Source organism: Fusarium pseudograminearum, chromosome 3, assembly GCF_000303195.2.
Source record: "Fusarium pseudograminearum CS3096 chromosome 3, whole genome shotgun sequence".
In the NCBI taxonomy this organism is placed as follows: Eukaryota; Fungi; Ascomycota; class Sordariomycetes; order Hypocreales; family Nectriaceae; genus Fusarium; species Fusarium pseudograminearum.
This window is the reverse complement of record NC_031953.1, coordinates 2,170,310-2,184,190: the sequence shown is the minus strand read 5'-3', so window position 1 is coordinate 2,184,190 and position 13,881 is coordinate 2,170,310. Positions and strand designations below refer to the sequence as shown.

General features: G+C 49.6%; 7 protein-coding genes across 7 annotated transcripts; 5 read left to right on the top strand and 2 right to left on the bottom strand.

Moving 5' to 3' along the window:
* Window positions 1-432: 432 nt before the first annotated feature.
* On the top strand, window positions 433-1,676 carry FPSE_07653 (uncharacterized protein; the record flags this gene model as incomplete). Its single annotated transcript, XM_009260771.1, has 2 exons — window positions 433-521; window positions 593-1,676. The coding sequence occupies 2 exons, from the start codon at window positions 433-435 to the stop codon at window positions 1,674-1,676; spliced, it is 1,173 nt and encodes a 390-aa protein (XP_009259046.1).
* Window positions 1,677-1,995: 319 nt separating this feature from the next.
* Window positions 1,996-3,135, bottom strand: FPSE_07652 (uncharacterized protein; the record flags this gene model as incomplete). Its single annotated transcript, XM_009260770.1, has 4 exons — window positions 1,996-2,234; window positions 2,291-2,892; window positions 2,963-3,037; window positions 3,119-3,135. The coding sequence occupies 4 exons, from the start codon at window positions 3,133-3,135 to the stop codon at window positions 1,996-1,998; spliced, it is 933 nt and encodes a 310-aa protein (XP_009259045.1).
* A 1,448-nt stretch (window positions 3,136-4,583) lies between these two features.
* FPSE_07651 (uncharacterized protein) lies at window positions 4,584-5,859 on the top strand (the record flags this gene model as incomplete). The annotated part of the gene is made up of 3 exons (XM_009260769.1): window positions 4,584-4,718; window positions 4,790-5,024; window positions 5,084-5,859. The coding sequence occupies 3 exons, from the start codon at window positions 4,584-4,586 to the stop codon at window positions 5,857-5,859; spliced, it is 1,146 nt and encodes a 381-aa protein (XP_009259044.1).
* Window positions 5,860-6,467: 608 nt separating this feature from the next.
* On the top strand, window positions 6,468-7,122 carry FPSE_07650 (uncharacterized protein; the record flags this gene model as incomplete). Its single annotated transcript, XM_009260768.1, has 2 exons — window positions 6,468-6,956; window positions 7,012-7,122. The coding sequence occupies 2 exons, from the start codon at window positions 6,468-6,470 to the stop codon at window positions 7,120-7,122; spliced, it is 600 nt and encodes a 199-aa protein (XP_009259043.1).
* Window positions 7,123-7,609: 487 nt separating this feature from the next.
* On the top strand, window positions 7,610-8,079 carry FPSE_07649 (uncharacterized protein; the record flags this gene model as incomplete). The annotated part of the gene is made up of 2 exons (XM_009260767.1): window positions 7,610-7,681; window positions 7,738-8,079. 2 exons carry the CDS (start codon window positions 7,610-7,612, stop codon window positions 8,077-8,079), a joined length of 414 nt encoding a protein of 137 aa, XP_009259042.1.
* Window positions 8,080-8,662: 583 nt separating this feature from the next.
* Window positions 8,663-11,219, bottom strand: FPSE_07648 (uncharacterized protein; the record flags this gene model as incomplete). The annotated part of the gene is made up of 2 exons (XM_009260766.1): window positions 8,663-11,127; window positions 11,189-11,219. 2 exons carry the CDS (start codon window positions 11,217-11,219, stop codon window positions 8,663-8,665), a joined length of 2,496 nt encoding a protein of 831 aa, XP_009259041.1.
* Window positions 11,220-12,430: 1,211 nt separating this feature from the next.
* FPSE_07647 (uncharacterized protein) lies at window positions 12,431-13,392 on the top strand (the record flags this gene model as incomplete). Its single annotated transcript, XM_009260765.1, has 3 exons — window positions 12,431-12,505; window positions 12,565-12,779; window positions 12,840-13,392. 3 exons carry the CDS (start codon window positions 12,431-12,433, stop codon window positions 13,390-13,392), a joined length of 843 nt encoding a protein of 280 aa, XP_009259040.1.
* Between the last annotated feature and the right edge of the window lie 489 nt (window positions 13,393-13,881).

The following is a 13,881-nucleotide window of genomic DNA, read 5'->3' as shown; positions in this document are numbered from 1 at the left end:
GCATTGCGCGATGGAGCCTGCCATTCATAATTTCATAATTTCAGAATATCGTAGTTTATCTAGCTATAAACTTGGCACTTTGATGGATTCTAAAAATAGTTTCTTCTCTCAGATGATATTTTTAACGTATGTCGTGGATGTTATCATGGTCATACCATGAGAATTAATTCTGGTAGGTTGTGTGTGGTCGGGCGAAGGCGGCGAAAATTTCAACTTTTCACAAACTTAACTCTAGCACAAAGTCGGTGCCCAATACAATTACTCACCACTTGAAGCAACCCATTCCTCAATACTTGAGCATAAACCATCCACAAGGCAACTCTATACTGCGCTCTCAACAACGTTGACCTTGATCTTCAAATATCAACCCCGCGCTTGAGATCTACCCTGTACAATCTACCAAACTCATCTTGATCTTCGCCTCCGACTACAATGCCTGCCTCGGATGTGAGCCGCCGACCTTGTAAGAGATGCAAGGCCGAAGATGCCCCCTTTCGTCTACGGACAGATCCGACATGTCGGTAAGTTATTTATAACTACCTGTACCATGAAATCTCATGGTGCTTGTTCCTCATACTGATGAGTGAGTCAGCGATTGCTACATCCAGTTCGTCACATACAAACTGAACAGGCGCCTCGGTGCTCTTCATAAAGACACTCGTTCATCCAAGGCGCTCACTACTCGGAGACATCTGGCTGGCTTGTCTTTTGGACCTTCATCAAGTGTCCTTGCTCAGATACTCAGCGAGCAGGCTCGTCATCACTCTGAGAACAAGGCATCTTCCCCATATGAACCTGTTATTGTTCACATTGATACGAATTTGTCAAATATCGAAGGAGAATCTCCAGCCCAAAAGCTGGTTGGCGAATACAGCCGTGCTTTTCCTCACGCCACCTTTGAATGTGTTCCTCTCAAAGAGGTCCTGTCTGTAAAGAGTATTGACTGGTCGACTCTACCCCTCGATGCTGGTACCCCTGATGAGGATCCAACTGCTCGTCTCCAACGACTATTCGACGCACTGCCTACACTCACCTCACGTAGCGACGTCCTTCGTCTGCTTATTCGTCACCTCCTTCTTCAGAAAGCTCAAGACCATGCATGCACAGCACTCCTCTTGGGCCACAGCACTACAGCGCTCGCCGCCTTGACGCTATCAGAGGTTGCTAACGGACGAGGATTCGCTGTTCCGATCCAAGTTGCCGATGGCATGACTACTGTATGCACATATGAGGCAGTTGAGGGCGGTGCCGCACAAGAGACTAGCCGACTTGAGTTCCCGGTCTACTACCCCCTGCGTGAAATCTTCCGCAACGAGATGAAACAGTACATCGATCTCGTGCCCTCGCTAAAGGAAGTTGTCCCTGCCGATCCAGCAGGCACGAAAGCTGGAAGCAGCGTCGTCTCCCACAAGGATTTGAGTATCGAGGAGGTGATGGCACGGTACTTTGAAAGTGTCGAGGAGGGATACTCTGGTATCGTTGCCAACGTTGTGCGTACGGCTGGAAAGTTGGAGCGAGCTCCTGCTGAGACCTTCTGTGGGAGCTGTGGTATGTCACTTGATGCCGAGGGCGATTCGCGATGGGCGGGTGAGATAGGCGACGATCCTGGAGACGGACCGGGTGCAGCCGCTGCAGGCCGACTATGTTATGGCTGCAAGAGGTCGATCCACGGGTAGAACACGAGTGTCCTTACAGGCATTGTAATGACTATTTACACTAACATTCAATGTTCTGTATAACATACTGTCTATCGTGACTTCAAAAAACAACTCCCCATATGCGCCACGCCGCCTTTTGGTTCCCAAAAACCCATGACCCGGGTGGTGTATGTTCCAATAGATCGTCCTGCCTAGGCGACCGTCCAAATGTGTATCTGGAGTATTTTTCTCCTTTCGTCGAATACAAGGGGGACTCATAGTTCCATGCATGCTTAGTAGTTACTTTGCCGCCCATTTATGTACGTCTACTCTTCTCAGTTTCTGTCCACTTTCGTTTCTAGGTTGCCATGTCCATTCTGCTAGGTAGAATACGGCCCTCGATCTTGCGTACAAGCTTGTTAGTCTGTTCAGCTAAGCTGAGAGTAAGGATTGTGTGTGGTAAAATTCGCGCAAGGTGAGGGAAGAATCCCTTGTATAGAGCAAAAACACCCTCGGAGCGGATGGTTTTTGCGAAGCAGTCGGCGGCGCTTGTGTAAAGGTTGCCGTTCTGATTGTACATACGGGACATGACAGTGTCTGTTAAAGGAGAATTAGTAAATGCTACAGCACTTACTCTCAAAGGGGAGACTTACCAGGAGGATGCATAACACAGCAGACGACAAAACCGCTAATAGCGCTAGAAGCCAGATGCAGACCGGGACCCTCCTCCATCCCAAGATGGCGAACCAGACGGCGTTTCGCAAAGAAGTATGTGGGAAGCTGAACTGAGCTACCGAAGGCAGTTCGGATCATAGCAGCTTGCACACCACGGTAGAGACCACCAATACCCTCGGTACTGTAAATAGACTTGAAGCCATGCCATGCGCCCGTGTAATGGTGTTGAGTACCAACCGGTCTGAATTTCGAGAAACTCTGAAGACGGGTCTTCACAAGGAAGAATGGACTGCCAGCCGCAGCACCGATAACTCCCGAAGCTGCACCGCAGAACATGTTGATGCCCAGATTTTGGGCATTTCCGTCTTTGAAGATGAATTTCGCGAGCGCATTACGCATGGGGTCATAGAAGCCCAGACGACAGCCATTGAGGAGGATTTGATAGATATAGGCAGCGCCAATACCGCGGTAGATTTTACGAACACCCTCGTTGCGTACAATGACGCTCACGCCGTGGATCGGTCCTCTGTAGTGGTGAGGCTGGTGGCCCTTGTTCTGAAGTTCGCCTTGCAGCTGCATGCTATTGGAGATTCACATGTTAGTCGCGAGTTCCAATTGAGTCGCGAGGCGTTGGGAAGCCTCAAACTTACCGAATTTTAACTGTCTCAAACGGGTGTGTCGCGGTAACAGCGCCGCAAGCCGCGATGCCGCCAGCGATGAAGGCGCTGTTGTGACAAGGTCAGCGCAAGAACAGGGCCATAATGGGAGCATCGCAGAATAAGCGCGAGTATTTGAAAAAAGCTTACCCAACGGTGGTCGACATGGCCCCGAGCTCTCCAAGTGCGAGGAGGCGGCTGTTAGTTGCGAGTAGAAGGATATATATAAACGGGAGAAGCTAGGACGGGATAGGATCCCTAAACGGTCGGAGAGCTCGGGCGAGAGAGCTTATCTCAACAATCGGCCACTCGACGGAGGTTAGGAACCAAAGATGAAAGGTTGTTTGAGTAAAGTTCGAGAACAAGATTTTGGGAGCGTGGAAAAGAAGGGTTTCACTCCGTCACCAGCGGCTTCGGACCCGACCTTGCCTTAGTACCTATAACGGCGCGGAAATTGTCAGCGTACATACAAATGTAGCACCACTTGCGAGCGTGCCGAAAAGGTACGGGTTTTCTACGTAATAATAAATGGAAACTATGGAATCTCTGTATGGGTCTGGACATAGGCAAATATATAGATTGTTGGGTACCATGCAAGGCCTAACTACCACCACCCAGGCAGTAAGACACCGATTCTGACTCGGGATGCATTGTCTACTACTACTGTACTGGCATGTTTACTTATCCTCGGTCAACAGCTAGCGAAACCATAAGCCGGCAGGATCCATGCTATTTGTAATGCAGCAAAATCCGAATGCCTATAGCAGCATGGCAACTCCATGGACTTTGCTCTTTTTTTATATTGCAAGCATTTCGACATGCCGACGTCGGCGGTCATTTTTCGCGGGGAGAGCTGCGGGTCGTTGCGTCAGTGAGAAGGGCCGCTGTAAAACCCCTGAAAAGAGGAAAAGTAATTGATGTGATTCGCTAGAATGACAATCCATTAATGACGCTAGGGCTAAAGGGAATGGAACTTGTTCTTTTTTTCCCTTGCGGCTTTACGGTTTGCTACGGCTCGCGAGTTTATATGCCGTCGCCGAACCTAATTATACCGAAGACATGAGTATTGGTTGTCGTTCTTGGAATTGATGCGTGGGGACTATTTTATACGGATGTGACTTCGGCGACAATAAAAGTTCAAAGCTTGGGTCATTGGGATGTCGGGTCATATCCCATGCAGCCTTCCATGGGGCTGACAAGAAAGATTATGCCCTGAAGTAATGCCGAAGACATGGACTGACGGAAGGTGACCTAAGACGTCTTGCTGGGCTTTGCAGGTACGTACCTCATGGAAGGCTGGCTGCACCCCGCAAAAAGTGCACCCCTCCAGCTAAGAGAGCTTGGTTGCAAAAGGCCCATTCATCGCAAAACATCAATTTGAGTTGCACCAACCCAAAATCGCGGTCAACGGCATCCTCACCCAACACCATCAGACATATCAATTTGTCATATAACTTGAGTCTAGTAGCTGCACACGATTAAGCCATTTTGATTTTCACCACTTGCGACACTTTGCGACCTGAGCAATCGGCAATTGCTTACCTACAACGCGGACGGCTTTGGTTTTGTCTTGGAACATCATTCTATCGACAGTCACTTTCCATTGCTACTCATAATGTCTTCGACACCCATGGATATCGATCGTTCCAACACTCCAAATGGGGCATCGCTTAATATTCACCGCACCATTGGCACCACTGCTTCAGTCTCCAATCTGTCCGATGTCATAGGCAACTTTCGACCTACCAAGGTAAGCTCAGCGCCCGAGGCACGATATACCACAGTAACAAGTTCAACCAACTGACTTGTTGCCCTATACAGCTCTTCCGCCGTGATGACATCAAGGAAAACCGCCCACAACCCCATGTACTATCCTTGGACTACGACGACGAAGGCGAGTTTGTTATGGCGTCAGCCAGCGACGAAACGATACAGATTTACAATGTCAAAGAAGGTCGTCACGATAAGAGCCTGGTCAGTAAAAAGTACGGGGTGAAGCTTGCCAAGTTCACACATACAAATTCAAGTATCATATATGCCAGTACAAAACAAAATGGTGGGACATTTGTTATCATGGAGTAATAACTAGAGAGTATGCTAACCGTTGCGACTTAGATGCCATTCGATACCTCGCTACGCACGACAACTCCTTCATCCGGTACTTTGATGGTCACGAAGGGGCTGTGACATCACTGGCTGTCCATCCTGGTAGTGATAATTTCATATCATGTTCCCAGGACAACACAGTGCTTCTATGGGACACACAGACTAAGAACTACCACGGCAAACTCTTCCTTCGATCGCCATACCTCGCCGCGTATGATCCGTCAGGGACTGTCTTTGCTGTGGCTTGTGTCAGCAGCGGCACAGTCCTACTCTATGATGCACGAAACTACGACAAAGCTCCATTTGCCACGGTTGATATTGTTGAGCAGTGCAGAAAGGTAGACTCGCAATGCCTCAACAAGGGGTGGACGACACTTGAGTTCTCCAACGACGGCAAATCGCTGCTAGTTGGAACTCGCGGCAATGGCCATTTCTTGGTCGACGCCTTCGAGGGCACGCTCAAGGCATATCTTCACAAACCCAACGGCGGAACTCGGCGGTTAGCAGTTGGAGAGGCGGCGCAGGCTGGCGGTGATGCGAACCACATCGAGAGTAGCGGCGAGTGCTGCTTTGCCCCAGATGGCCGCTATGTTCTCAGCGGCTCCAAGAAAGACGTCTTGGTCTGGGATACCATGGCTGCTCCTGACGACAATAAAGTGCTGAAACCAAGCTGGACATTGCCTGATAAGAGAGAGGCTGCCGTCCTAGCTTTCAACCCGCGGTACAACTTTTTCGCCACGGCTGACCAGGAGCTGTTGTTTTGGTTACCTGATCCTCTTGCCTAAGCAAATACGAAATGCAAAATGCATTCCTCGTACTGGGGTGATTCGAGCTGATATTGAAGGATAAACAATCACTTGTATTTGGATTATTTGGAGTAAACAATAGATACCCTTGCATTACTGTAAGACTGCTACAAATGGGCGGATAAAGAGTCACAAAGGTTTATAAAACGAAATAGATTATAGTGCCTATCATGTTGCCATATATTTCTTCAAGTTGAGTGCATGGTCCTTACTAAAGGTGCCGTGCTTGTTGTACCGACCTACCTAGACCTAGCAGTAGGCAACTTCGCAGGCATGTCTAATGTCAGGCGTTAGCCATCCATCCAATCCCGTCCCTTTTTTCCACCACTTCAATGATCTGGGCAACCTCTTTCATCTATCCCCCTGCAAATAAGTAGAGGACATCAGCACGACAGGGTAAGCCTCACCAGTATATACATCCTCATCCTTTGCCATTAGCCATTATACCAATTGCCAAAAATGAGCGGAACAAACATATATGGCAAAATGTCTCGGCGCTTAGAAAGTTGGTCACCAAGATCCATCCAACAACCAGTGGCTATTCTAATCACGGAACAGAGCTACCTACAGAGATCAAGGGCCTCACAATGGAAGAGGTTTCATTGCTGCCAAGTCCTTACAAAAATCTCCTCAATTTGGCACAAACGCGCAAACAGCTTTCCAGCCATGCCATTTCTCAGCTTTACCTCAACGACGTCAGAGACTCATTGGAAGTTGACCCTGAATCCAATATGCCCCTGACCCTTCAATGGGCTTGCTGGTTCGGAGCCTTGGAAGCAGCCAAAATGTCGTTAGAAGGTCTACGAAGAGCTGGCGTGGATGTCAAGTGCAAAATCAACCAGCCTTTCAAAAACGAAACCCTCTACAAGTTGCGTTACAAGGAGGCAAAGAAGACAGGACCTTCTGGTCCGGCTTATGGATACTTGCATTGGGGCAGTCAAAGCGGTCTTTTGCATTTGGCGTGTTTACGCGGAAATATAGCCATTGCCGAGTTGCTCATAGAGAAGGGTGCTGACCCAGATGCCCTAGATGGAAAGGGTCTCCCCCCATTGGCTTATTCATTAAATGAAGACGTGGTAGGTTGTCTAAGAAGCGACAATCTTTATACACTTGGGTGCTGACACTTCAAAGGTCAAATTTCTTATCGAAAACGGAGCCAATGTCAACTTGACTGACGACGGTTCAGGCGAGTCGATGCCATCTCAAATACTGGAGTGGGCAATAAAGTGTATCCAAGTTTAGGCCTCTTGGTCGCGGAAAACTGGACTTTATTTATCTAAAGAATTTGGTGGTTGGTACAACTTTAAGAAAAACATGCCTTCATTTACCTAAAGAAGAAAATGCTTTAGTTACAGAAGCTTTGGATCTTAAAGTTAAATAGTTTTCTGCTACTTACCCCATAGCTAAGGTATGGTGTTGTGGCGTTCGTTACCTACATGGATAATGAGCCTCCCCTCACCGAGCCCCACCATTGGCGATTATCACCTTTCAACATCATTCAACTCTCCACATCAAGACAGCGAACCACATTGCACCTACAGGCGTCAACGCCCGACCTTCTGCAGCATAACTTATACAATATTCGATAGAAAGCAAAGCGGAAATCTTTCTTACAGTAGGGTTAGCGTAGATATAGTTGCGCATCATTCCTTCTCCGAGCCGCAACCCACCAGCCTACGGCCACGAGCGTCAAGATCTCGACAACCGATATCATACAAAACTCGTCAACATGGTGTACCTTAAGACAAGCCAGGAATGGCTCGACCATTCCATGGCACTCCTGGAAGCCCGCCCCTCAACCGTACGTCCTCGCACCGATCGCACAGTTGCGCAATCAACCAACTAACCATCACACAGACAAGAATCACCACATCATACAAGCTCACACCTGGCCCAACACGACCTGATGCCGACGGCGACACAGTGACCAAGCCCTCGCGTGGCGCCCTAGTACTCAAGACATTCGATCCTATCAGCGGAGTCGTCATCAAGTACCGTACCACAAAGGCTCAGGAGGTCACTCGTCTCATTCACGCCTCGCTGGGTCGTTTGGGGAGAAGTCAGGCTGCTGTACCGGATGTGCCTGAGGTGACGATGGCAGACGCCGAGGGTGCAGAGGAGCCACAGGCTGCCACGTCTACACCGCAAGCGGCACAAGGGGGTGGCGGTGGGAAGAAGAAGAAGAAAGGCAAGAAATAGGACAGTGAGAAGCTGATGGTGATTTTGTTCAGAGAGGGATTTAGCGGGGAGAATATCCGTGGTGGCCGACATATTTGTTGTATATGAGGTCTTGAATTTTGACGGCATTGTCCTGAGATACCATAACTTGGGTTCAACATCAGAAATCCACACTACAAATATCAACAAGAAAGAATTAAAATTATGTTTGGATCGTGTTGAGTTGACGTGAGTGTTTGGTGCCGGTTCATACACACCGGCAAACAGTCCCATTCGCAACTGTAATGTTTATGTTGACAAGCCTCAGGGTATCATAAAAATTGGCCGCTGAGAGCAGAAGGAACGAAATTAGTTGTTCATATGTCACTTGGCTATGTATGAATACGGGTAGGATAACGCCAGCAGCAACATGCTATAAACACAATTGGCAATAACTTAAATTATAATGCTAAAGATTACCAAACAGCAATAATTGTCGCTTAGCAATTAATTACCTCGCTAGCTACCTGGCAAAACCATAGCGTCCCAGACAAGGCTCCGATGCGACGCTCCTCAAATCCTAATGATGACAAGTTGTACAATTGAATCACGTTTCCAAAACCCTTTAATGATTGGCGTTCTTAGTAACAGACTGCAGGTAGTCCAGCAAAAAGGTACGTTCAGCTGGTGAGATGGGTGTCTGGCTACCGCGACGAGAAGGCGGGCCAGCAGGCTCCTCTACGCCAGAGGCCAATGAAGCAAGGCGAGACCCGGGCGTTCCAGCAATGACCTCTTTGCCCTTGGCTGCTTCCAAACTAGCAGGGGATGGCTGCTTCCCAAAGAGTGAAAGCAGCTCTCGCTTTTGAGCCGGGCCAGATTCGCGACGCTGGCTCAAGCCAGGGAATGCTTGTGCATTGCCGGGACTGACACTCGCACGTGCGGGCTGTAAGTGGGCAGATAATCCACTGGGTGAAGCAAATGAAGTCTGGGGCGATGCCGATGCTCCACTAACACCAAGGAATTGCTCTGCTTGTCCTCGCTGGAGAATTCGGATGGGTTGGGTAGGCTGTGAAGCGGTTGCTCCTTGTGCATGAGCGCCATATTGCGCATAATCGGCTCTTCCTTGGGAGCCGGGCGTGGCAGACTGAGCAGTTCGTGAGTGTAGGGACAAGCCCTCCAAAGATACGGACGGGTTTATGACTGCATTGGATTGTGGAGAAGCTTGGGTCCTTGCATTGTCTCCCCCGATAGATCGCACGAGTTCGCTCATCATACTGCCTGGAGCAGTTTGTCCAGTAGCGTGAGGCGACTGAGCAGGAGGCTGATTTTGGTCATCCTTACGAAACATGCCCAACAAAGCAGAGCGATGGTTGTTACCAGCAGGTCCGACCTTTGACCCAGGTAGCTCTTTGGGACTTGGCCCGGTGCGATCCTGGCCTCCAGCAAACGCAGCCGCTTGTTGGGGGACTTGGAGTGGGTTGTGCTGTTGCGCTTGGTTCCCGCCAAAGTTGCCATATGCGGGTTCTTGGTTCTGTACTGGGAAACCGGGAGGGAAGGGCACCTGCTGAGGCTTCTGCTTCTGCTGAGGTGCACTGTTGCCGCCCCTGAAAGCGTTCAAGAGGGCCATTGACTGGCCATTTAATGGTTGCTGCCTTGACTGTTCAGCTGGGTTATGAGCCTGTGATGGCATCTGACCGGCGTGTCCATGTTGCGGCTGCTGTTGGCTGATGAATTGACCAGGTATCGAGCTGTAATTGGGTTGGTTTACGTCCTGGAATGCGCTTCTATTGAATACAGCTCTCTCAACCTGGGGAGGCAAGGGCTGAGGGTGAACCAGCGGTGCTTGATTGCTCTTATACTGGCCTTCTTGGACAGGGTATTGATCGACGTATGACTGGTGATAGCTCGCCTGCTGTCCAGGAGCCGCATTCCATTGAGCAGTTCGGTGGGGAGGATAGGGGAATGACGGCGGGGGCTGCTGAGCATTGATGGAGGGCATCTGGTTGTGGTGGTGCGGTGTATGAGGCTGGGGTGCCGCCTGGGCCGTAAGATCCAGAGGAGTGTGCGGATATTGATGAACAGGCTGAGAGTGGCTGCCTGAAGGACCGTCCTTTGCTTGAAGGATAGAAAGCAAGGCACTGCCTTTATCCTGTTGCACAGGGGCAGAAACTCCTTGCAGACCTTGAGTCGGAGGCTGGACCTTTAATAGTCGCTGCAGTTCTTGTGTCGCGCCTGCGAGCGTCTCTATCGCCGGATCCTGGTCCGCAGTCTCAGCCCCAGTGTCTGTTTTCCAGGCCTCATCCTCATACAGCGCTTCAGTGATGGGTCCATAACTATGCGGGACAGTCGATGCTTTCCGTGCTTCCATCTTTTTCTGCGACGTAACCCATTTCTTCAAAGGCACCAAAAATGGGGCAACCATGTAAAACTTGTTGGCGTTAGGAGTAGCAATCGCATCGTTAGACTGGCCGTTCTTGCGACGAAAAGCTGGCAACTCCGATAGCTTATACCACTGAATTTTGCTGATTTCCTTACGGGTTTTCGGTTCAAATACTGTGTCCATTGGAACGTCGCGAAACACGTAAAGCCTCATATGCTGTTCACGCATCGCAATCTCAATGTACTTGGGTTTGTGTTCGGTTGGCACTAGGCCCGCGGCTCGAAGGTCAAGCCCAGTCTCTTCGTAGACTTCTCGAACGGCGCAATCTAAATCGTCCTCGTCCTTATTGATCTTTCCGCGGGGGAAACTCCAGTTGGCGCCCTTCTTCCAGCCCTTGACCAGAACTGTCGAGTCCATGGCCTCGTTTAGCATGATAGCACCCCGCACTGGGACGCGAGTCTTGTACTCCAAGAATTCCTCAAACGCTTTGGTGTGGTTCTCAACGGAAAAGTTGGCTAGCAAGGGGCAGTGTTGGAAGATTCGAAGACAAAAAGTACGCAACGTCATGGATGGTAGAGTCGGATCCAGTGGGCGGATGAAATCCTCGTAAAACCACTGGGCTTCCTCGACCTGGAAGCATATTCGAGCGACGGAGGAGAGATCCTCCTGGGGAAGATTGATGATGAAGCGGACGCAGAGGTCGTCCAGCCCTATGTCGATTGTGTTAGTCCATGCTCGCCATTGCGCAGCGCCCACCAACACAGCACATACAATCCTCTAACTGCATTTGTGTTCCGGACATGATGACAAGATCCTTCGGCTCATGCTATTGTAAAGATGCAATATTCGTCGTTGTTTTCTTTGGTCCTGTTGTTTGTTTATTCCTTCTCAAGACTTTGCGAGACAATAATGCGAACGTAGCTGCGTAGGCAAGCTGACCATTGTTGAAGTGCGACAGCCAAGATGACGCAAAAGGACGACTGCGACAAGCGAAAAAGACGCGAGCGGTCACTTGGTCTGAGTCAACGAGATGTTGTTATGGTTCTGCTGAACTGCTTTGCAGCGGATGATTGAGAGAGGCAACGTCTCTTTTTGACACGCGGGGTCGAAGCGGCGGTGCAAGGGCCGAAAACGGTCGATTTCGAATGTGATTTGTTGGTGTTGTTGTCAGGTTTGACAACATCACAATCAGGTCAGCCAGAACAAAGACCCATAACTCATTCACGCCTTAGGTACTAGCCCAAGCTGCTAGGGTAGGTTCAAAGCTTCTGCTAGTCTGTACTGCTTCACCCACCTCAGAGTGAGCTAGCAGTTCGCTGAGCCACATATACGATCGAGAACACTCGCCACAGATGAGTTCATCTAGTGTGGCTGTGCACAGCTTCAGGTCTTCAGCTGGTCATGAGTAAACTGTAAATGTCCGTTGCGTGTTTCAGACGTTGCCTATTGCCACCACAATATATGCCAGCACATGCGTGGGATCGGCATGGAGGTGGCAGTTGAGCAGGTTTTACAGAGGCGTTTAGCATGAGATAGGTGATGCTTCGAGACCCTAAGGGCCTGTGAGCTAAAACACGCCGCCAGTTTTACAGGGTTCCAGGAGTTCGGGTGGCCACCAGAATTACATCATCGCTCAATGACCAAATGGGCTCCCTCACCCGTGGCTGACTACCTACTAGGTATGGATCATAAAATACTTGGAAACAGGTAATTGACCAGTCGCACAGCAAGCCTGCCCAATAAATCAAAGCGTAAAGGCTGGTGACCCGTTCAAGACTTATCTTGTTCCACCTCCATATAAAGAAAGGCGCCTGTTCATTGTCTTGGCTTGCCTTTCTCTGTCTCGGAATTTTGAGCAGTGACATTCTTGATAGTGGTAATTCTTTGCATTATCGTCTTTTTGTCACTACCAAGCTCCACCACAACAACCATATTAACAAGACCGGGAATCCTCCTTTTCTTGGGCAATACAACAACAGCCTCCATTAAGGAAAGTGGCACATCTGGGTCAACATGACTTCGATCATTACAAAGCTCGTCACAAAGAAGATCCTTGGGGAGACTGTCTCGAACAAATTTGGAACTGAGGTATACAAACACAAACTCACCATTGCACTCAATGCACAGAGCTGACCCGTTATTCGCAGGACCCTTACTTTGAGCATGTCCCCGCGACTCGTCTGGATGGAAAACCCAACGGCAAAGTAAAGAAGCGCAAGAAGGCTCTTCCTCCAGGCATTACCGATAACGATGCCAAGGTCTTGACAAAGGTCAAGCGTCGCGCTTATCGGCTAGACCTGTGTCTCTTCAGTTGCTTTGGCGTCCGTTTCGGTTGGGGCAGCGTTATAGGGCTGGTTCCTGCGTGAGTTTAAACCCATAATCAATCCTGGCTGTATGATCGATACTGACATCGTTTTCCAAGAATCGGCGATGTTCTGGACATGTTACTCGCACTTATCGTCATGAGAACCTGCATGAAGGTCGATGGTGGACTGCCCACCTCGGTCAAGGGCAAAATGATGTTTAACATCTTGGTCGATTTTGTCATCGGACTTGTTCCTTTCGCTGGCGACCTGGTAGATGCAGCATATAAGTGCAATACTCGCAACGCGGCGCTCCTCGAGGCCCACCTACGAGAGGAGGGACGCAAGAACCTGAAGAAGAGCGGATTACCGGTACCGGCCGTTGATCCCAGCGACGCAGACGAATTTGATCGACTTCAGACGCAAGATCCGCCCGAGTACATCTCAAACCCACCATCTCGAAATGCATCCATGTCAGAGCGTCGTCAACGCAGCCGCAGCCGCAGCCGAGATCGCCGTCGTGACGATCGCCCCGTCGAGCCGGTACCGGCGCGAGTTCGTAAGAGCCGTGGATTTTTTGGTCGTAGCAGAGCTCGGCCGGATGATATCGAAACAGGGGAAGCTGATCGTGGATCTCGACGCCAAAGATCGCCGCGCAGGGAGCGACGCTAAACTCGGTGCCTCGGATTTACCTTGACGTCAAAGGGGACGACAGGGTCAGCTGTGAGAGTTGGCGATTAATTGTGAGTCAGGAATATTCATCAGGGGGTGAAGTACAGAGTACCTCGTGAAGTGTGGTGCCTTTTTATTTGCATGATGGGAACGTGGAGACGGGTTTCGTTAATTATCATGTTGTCGACGAATGATGTATGTATATGCAGTACGAAACTTTACTAAGGCGTCATGCCCTTGCTTGATTGATTAAACAGAGTGGATGCGGAAGGGCACGGAGCTTAGACATCCTCAAATCAAATGAAAGAACGCGATCTGATAACTTTACTTGGCATTTGATCGTCCTAGCAACAGACAAAGGAGTGACAAAGAAAAGAACAAGCAGGCCTCAGGGTATCAGAAAAATTGACCGTAATAAGCATAAGAGACGAAATCAGTAGGTCACCTTATGCTGCTTAGACTAGGTTTCTTAGACTACTTATTTCTATA